The sequence below is a fragment of the Notothenia coriiceps genome, unplaced genomic scaffold (assembly GCF_000735185.1).
Source record: "Notothenia coriiceps isolate Sejong01 unplaced genomic scaffold, NC01 NC01_scaffold00004875, whole genome shotgun sequence".
Lineage (NCBI taxonomy): Eukaryota > Metazoa > Chordata > Actinopteri > Perciformes > Nototheniidae > Notothenia > Notothenia coriiceps.
This window is the reverse complement of record NW_011337576.1, coordinates 96,987-104,291: the sequence shown is the minus strand read 5'-3', so window position 1 is coordinate 104,291 and position 7,305 is coordinate 96,987. Positions and strand designations below refer to the sequence as shown.

General features: G+C 38.7%; 1 protein-coding gene across 1 annotated transcript; it reads right to left on the bottom strand.

Moving 5' to 3' along the window:
* Nucleotides 1–863: 863 nt before the first annotated feature.
* On the bottom strand, nt 864–6,061 carry LOC104942636 (ceramide synthase 2-like). The gene is made up of 4 exons (XM_010767885.1): nt 5,653–6,061; nt 1,443–1,616; nt 1,194–1,311; nt 864–986 (listed from the first exon to the last, which is right to left on the bottom strand). Exons 2-4 carry the CDS (start codon nt 1,613–1,615, stop codon nt 864–866), a joined length of 414 nt encoding a protein of 137 aa, XP_010766187.1. The 5' UTR covers nt 1,616; nt 5,653–6,061.
* Between the last annotated feature and the right edge of the window lie 1,244 nt (nt 6,062–7,305).

Genomic DNA, 7,305 nt, shown 5'->3' with positions numbered 1-7,305 from the left:
TAGTTTTTAGAGATTTGGGTATGGAGGAAAAGAGAGAGGGTTGTATTTTCTTACACTTGGTGAGTTCCCTGACACACCGGGGACACATATTCATGTATGAAAGACGTACAAGAGTGCATTTTGCATGATAGGTCCCCTTTAAATCTTATTCATCTAAAAAGAAAATCTATCCACGTATATTTTTGTCTGGCCTTGTGAGGCACTTTTCTTTTAAAAGTGCTGTATAACTGAAATAAAAATAAAAATAATTAAACTTGCTATTGGATCCCTGCAAGTTTCCTGTTCATTTTATATTCTGCTTATACTTGACACAGCACCTATCCTCTTTGGTTCTGATATGTGTGCATACTCCCACTTGTATATCATTTGAGTTGGAACCTGAAAAACGTAATCGCATTGGATGAAATAATTCCTCTTGACAGCTGATGTAGAAACACCTGGATCCATATGTTTTTCAGCATTTTCTGCTATCCTCCTATCGCAAAATCATTGTGTGGGTGTGGCGTGTCAGGGTTTAAAGACAAAACACTGATGATTAAATAACTATCATGTAGTTTTGTTGCTTTCTATGCTGTTAATCATCTCCGGACCCCTGAGATCTAACATGCGAGGCCCTTCAAAGAGTCCAGTGCTTGTCAAAGCAGTTCATGAACTCTGCGCACTATGAAGACACTAATTCTAATTCCTTAGTGCAAAATGTTGCACTCATTTTTGCAATAATTTCCAACCTAAATAAATCATGAAACAAAATGGATAGAAAATGATGTCTTACACTTACCTTTAATTCAAAACAGGCTTTTAAAAACAGACTGATGAGAAGGAAGGGCAGAAAAAAGGTTGAGTTTGATGATTTAGAGGTGTAGCTACCTTGCTTCGCGAAACTTTTTGAGCTTGCAGGGTCGTTCCTGGTTTCTCCGCCTCCTGAACCACCTCTGGACCTGTCGCACTGAACAGCTCGACTGTTTACTTAAAACCTCTATGGAGCTCTGAAAACAAAGCATAACAAGGAAATAAGAACAGCGTCTCCAATGCATGAAATAAAAACTGTTTACACAAGGCTCAGGTGTGAAGATATATGATATTTATATCCTGTTGTCGTCCTCCATTTACACCTCAAACATCTTGGAATTTGGTAATCAGGATCAAGCTGTGCTGTTGCCAGAGGACACACAACATGTTTCCTGGAAGATTACCTGTGTGGGATTCTTTGATGTGCTGCAGAAGTAGGGCTCCAGGACGGGATTTGGAGAAGCACGAACACGCTTCTTGTCAGTTACTCCTAAAATGGAGGCGAGAGGAGTCGCTACAGTCCTGGTGAGAGGGAAACAGAGCTTACTCGTCATCTCTCATTATCAGAAAGAGATATGTAAATCAGACGGGTAAATGAACAGGCAAATGACACCAGGACAAGACATAAATAGGCACCGCCGGAGATGACTCACCTCTCAAATATCTGTCTGATGACCAGGAAGCACAGAGCGATGGGTATAGTCACCCAGAGGTCCTGAGTTTTAGGGTAAACTTTGCCATCGTGGTCCGTGAGGTCAGCCCAACCGTAACCTTCAGGAAACCAAATCCAGTCTGCCCATATCTGCTCCCTCAGCCGAGACAACATCCTAACGTTTTACACAAAGAGAGAAAAGTGTTCTTGTTGGTTTTTTTGTATCACGTGGAAGGAAATGAAGACCGGTAATAAAAAGGAGGTGTTGTCTTCTTGACGATCTTCATTTCGATTTTTTTTATTCAATAAATATGGAGACTCTCTCTCAGCTGTGACCATATCCTGAGAGGAAGGAAAGGAAACCGAGAGTGCTGAGAGGAACGAGTATTGATTCATCTCACTGCATCTGCAACAGGCGGCATATCTGGCCACTTCCTGTTTCAGATGAAGAGAAATGATCAAGGGCTGATTTTGCTTTCTGCACACAATCTATGATAATCCATTTGGAGCTCTTACATAGACTGCAGTTGGCACCGATCATTATTCCTCGAGAAACTATTTCTGCAGCTGCATGACATTATTTACCCAGACACATGTCTGAAATCACTTCTCCTCTGCTCCCATTCTGAAGAACGCTTTATCGTTTACTATTCAGCATTAAAGAGAACTTTACAAAACAGAAAGAACACCTAAGAGTTGGCTTTTTTAGTAATGAAATAACGTTTCATTTATTTGTCCCACATTCTGTACCTGACTTGGGAAAAGAAGATTACACAATTAAATTAAACACACCGTGCGCTTATAATCTCTTGAGCAAGATATCTCCTGATACAACCTACCTATTTAGTTATTATCTATGACCTGCTTAAAGAAAACAGGACAAAAACAACTGTGCCATTTTATGATACACATTTTAAATATGTATACATTCATCTTGATGTTAACTACAGCAGGCTTATTCCTGTATAGACCCTTTCAACAAGAAGGCAATAACAGTGCTTTACACAAGACATAAAAAAGATAAGACAAAATGTATTACACAAACAAGGCAATAAAAGGCACGGAGGAGACATTAATATAATGAGGTGAATAAAATGTAAGATAAAGATGTTTGATCCAGTTATATGGAGCATGAACACAGAAGGCTTCTTCTCTCAAGTATATTAGCAGCGAGTAGCTTTAAATCTGGTGAGGGAAATCAGCCGACCTTCTCCAGACGTCCTCAGAGGTCTCAATCTGTACTTTGGGTGTTTTTCTAATTAGGAAACGTTATCATTTAGTTCAAAGCCCCTCAGTGCTTGAGTGCAGCCTCACAGACATTAATGCTGCTTTGTTATTAGAGTGCAGAAACGGCAAAAGCTTCTGACGCTCAATGACCTGGGGTGACATGAGTGTTGTTATCATAGATTGTTTGTCCACAATAGAACTTTTCCAATGTGGGGTCATCTGATATTAAATCTAATCATCAGATTACTGCTCTACCTATGTTTCTGGAGTCATCTTCCTGAGGCTAATCATTTAAGGAGGGACATTCAGGTTGTCACATTTTTCCTGCCAGATCCCTTAATAAAGGCAGTGTGTGAGGCTGGACTTTGACCCGTTTAAAAGCTCAGAATGAATGCACAGTAACTCAAGCAGGCTGCCTTTGTTAGCAGAGGAGTTTCACATCAACAGGATCTCATCACCGTTAAACATCAGCAGTGAAATAAGGCAGTGAAATTTGAGAGTTTATCAGTGTGGGCCTGTCCCCTCTCATGTCATCCTTCAACTCTGACAACACTTTATTTACTCCACCAAACTGTCACTGAGATACACCTGGTGTAAATACTACTTCAAACATACCAGATACTACTTTAGAGTCTGCCTGCTTGTGTAGGATTCCCTCAAGAGGTAACTGGCAGAGGAAGATCAATAGCTGGTAGAATAACAGGTTGCAACTGCTGCGGGCCAAAGTAAACTTTGCATTTCATTTTGTTAGCCAAGATATGTCTACGTATCAGCCAGACAGTATGAAATGTCAACAAGTTAGACCAGCAGATTCTAGACTCCATTTATTATTTTCCGAATTAAACCAGCATGTGCTTACGGTGTGTGAATATTTTTCACTTTTTATTTTATTACAAGCAGCTGTGCTCTGGCATTACAGTATAATCTACTACAGTATCATCAATTGCCACGAAACTAGAGAATTCACATACACATCTCCTCTGATCCATGTGATTAGTATAATGTTTTTTCTTTAGTTTGGTATTACACTTCGAGTAAGTTGATTGAGACCAATTTAAAAGTCCCCATTATGTTTCCTTACGAAGCAAATGTTTGTTACACAGAATGCTTTTAGAAGCGGTCATTGTGAACTGTTTGAAAAAAGGGCAGGCACTTAAAAAAAATATATACTTTGCATCTGATTGGAAGAACCACCTGTCAATCAAACATTTTTTATCTGAATCATCTTTTCTGCTGTCAAAATGATTGCGGATTTTACGAGTATTCAGTGGCTGTGCAAAAAGTTCCAAAATACACCGGATCCTACACTTCCCATAAATCGACTCAATAGTATCTTTTATAGGGCCCCTTCTGCATCCTAAATACTTTTTTATAAACTTGACACCCCCCCAGTTTCCTGTTATTAGGTACTATGAGTCATTTTGAGCATGAGGTGATGTTACTTATTGTTGTGGCAATACCACTTCATTTGAATGCAGGTGGTGGTAATTCCCCAAGATATGCAAAAATGAACCAGCGAACCGGATTATGGATTAGACATGGGTGTAAACAATGCAAGTTTCTTAATGTTCATTACTCAAAAATAAGAATGACTTCGGAAAGCTCTTTGAAGAGGCACCGATCAGAAGACATTAGAAAATGCCAAAGGGGGGACGCCCCTTTAAAAAAGGGGATTTGTGTGGAGTTTCTTTTTTATTTTAAATGGGGTTTTTTCTTGAATAAAAACCTAAGAGGACAGAGGCTGTTTGACAATGTTTTAGCTGTAAATTCCTTGGAGAATTAGGAGATAAGACTGATTTGAATTTTCTTAGGGACACAATAGACTGACTCATATCAAATAACTCAAACAATGTGAGACAGTCAACGTCCCTCTGTGTGAAGTAGAGCTGGAGGCCTCTGTATTCAGGGCTTTCAACTTCGGGGCGGTTGCCTCACTCTCTAAACAACCGGCCTGAGGAGAACAGACTGGCAAGATCCTTATCCTCTATAAACTCCTTAAAAAATGAAAATTAAGTGTTTTCACAAGGTTTATTGTATGATTCCAAATGTATCCGTCGGGTAACTTATTAAAATATATTTCTATACAAAACAATTCTCTGAAGTTTTATATTATCTTACATTGTTTTATTTAACTTTTTCACGTTTAACTCCTTTTTTTCTAATGTTTTTTAATTTTTTATTATTGTTTGTCTTGCAATTGTATTCACTCATGTAAAAGTCCTTAGTAACTTTGTTTTGAAAAGACAAGTGTTATTATTTAAAGTTGAGCAGCTTGTGTCAGTGGCACAGCTCTCTACGCTGTTTGCGTAAACCCTCGCAGCCAGGGAGTGGCAGGGTACGCTGCATGCATGGCGCAAGCGGGGAGTCTCCCGGACATAGCGGGACGGACAACCTGATGGAGCTCTGCTCAAGTTTACCAACACATATCTAGCTTACTCAAATGTTATACTTTCTACAGACCGTCACATGTAATTTTCACTTTCTTTCACCCGTGTAAAGAAAGGCAAGGGAGACTATTCTAAGTGACAGTTTACGTTAGAAAACTTTTCCTGCGCATTCATGATTCACACCACAAACGAGATTAATGACGTTTAACAGAAACTCTGCATTTCGTCAGGTGAAGACTGTGTGCTTTGTTGTTTAGCATTGGAGGCTTTTATGACCTTCGGTTATCAGACTGTTCCTAAACAAACATCCCCGACAAGCGGAGGCCTGTTAGCTAAACTTTGATATGAGAAGGTCCCTTTAACGGCTGAATCCGTGAGTGCTTCAGGTAACGGAAGAGCCTAAAGTTTGATGCGAATACTCCGAACAAACTTCAAATAAAACCTCCCCGGGTGGATGGATCTCCTGATTCTGTCTCAAAGATAGCAACCCACTGTGTGCCTGTCAGAAGTCTTTGGTTTGGAGCTTTAAAAGTAGATCGAGTTGTATAACTTCAACTGTCCATAAGGAAATGTTAGCTAACGGTGCCGCTAACTTACCTCTCCGGTTGTATCAGGCAGGTAATGAGTCTTAAAATGTCTCCTCTCTACCACAGCTGCTGCACTTCCTCTGGTCCTGTTGAAGCGAGAGGATTTCATGTAGATCTCGCCATCAAAAACGACTTGTTTGGTCTTTGATGAGCTTCAATCCGCCTTCTTTTTTTTTTTTACCTCTCCCTCTAACCTGAGATTTGCCACATTCTCCTAAAAAAAAAAAACTGTGTCGCACTTTCTGCCCAAAACTCTTGCCTTTTGGTCGTGATTTTTAAGGTGGTCGAACGATGACCAAAATGTTTATCTTTTCACTTTTGCGTCGGATAAAAGTAGTATGGTGAGCTCAGGCTTGTTTTCCGTTTAGCCGGGTACTTGCATTGGTGAGTTATAGTGGATATTATGGTAGTATGTCAGGGGGAGGGGGGGGATGCTGGCTATTTAAAGTGACGTGAGCCTCTGCTCTGTATGAGGAGTGGCTAGTGCCACTGACAACGGTAGAAGAAGTACTCAGATCCTGTACTTAGGTAAAAGTAGAACTACCAGAGTGTTGGGATACCATGTTAAAAGTAAAAGTCTTGCTGTTATTTAAGTGTTGATTCAATTTCACATCATTAATTCAAATCTGCAAAGTAACTAAAGGTATTAAATGAATGTTGTGAAGTAAAAGTACACTATTTACCTTTTCTATTGGGGTGGAAGTACAAAGCAGCAAAAGATACTCCAGTAAAGTAGCCTATTAGTAGGCCTACCTCAACTAATCTATATTTCTCCCAAGGCAAAACCAAATCTAATCATTGCAATGCAGGGATATATATGCATATGCATATATTTAAAATTGAATGCATTAGGATACTTTTTGGACTTGAAAGACCATTGTGTAAAATTAATCATCAAAATCGAGTTAAAAATGTACATACATAAAGGCACAAATAATAATGAACCCCAATTTCACTGAATTTGTATCTAAAAATATATTAAGACTCGTAAACTTTTAAACACAAAGAAGGTTTAAAAAAGTATACATTTTATGGTGAACCCTTCAAAGAATAATGTGTGCTTTTTTTAAATATTTGTATATTATTGTGGTTTATTTACAAAAATGGGCATGTTATCCAGTTGATAGAGTAAAGTATTTAGTATACATATCAAGTCATAATGTTGTATGGTGTTCATATATTTGCAGATAGTACTTAAAAGTTTGGCCCTTGCTGGTAGAATCAGACACTCACTTCATGTTGCAACCTAAACGCCCTTTAATCCATACATTTATTTTAGTGTCACCGCATGATTAACTCAAGTACAGCATGGGTGCTGAAATAATTCATTGAAATACACCAAATAAATTAGATTAAGTGTGAATTGTTATTAAAACCTCTTGGGTTCTAACTGTAGTTTTCTCTTTGTTAAGGCAAGTTGAAAAGTTGAAAAACGACTTGCCCATCAGAATAGATGCAAAATAAAAAAATGTCATAAATCAGAATATATTCAAGGCTGTGAGGCAGGCTTGTGATGTGTGCACGTGCAGCTTTTACAACTTTATTCAGCCTGCTCTACATATTGTTCTTCTTTTTTTCATCCACACCTTTATGATGTCTTGAAGGTCGATTTCCACGTGATGGACTTTGCATCATTAAATAGAAATACACACGTGGCATTTTC

Coding starts and splice junctions, on each gene's coding strand:
- LOC104942636 (XM_010767885.1), bottom strand. CDS start 1,615: ATGTTGTCTCGGCTGAGGGAGCAGATATGGGCAGACTGGATTTGGTTT. Junction 1,312..1,442: donor ATCAGACAGATATTTGAGAG/GTGAGTCATCTC, acceptor CCCTCTCACCAG/GACTGTAGCGACTCCTCTCG. Junction 987..1,193: donor CATCAAAGAATCCCACACAG/GTAATCTTCCAG, acceptor CTTTGTTTTCAG/AGCTCCATAGAGGTTTTAAG.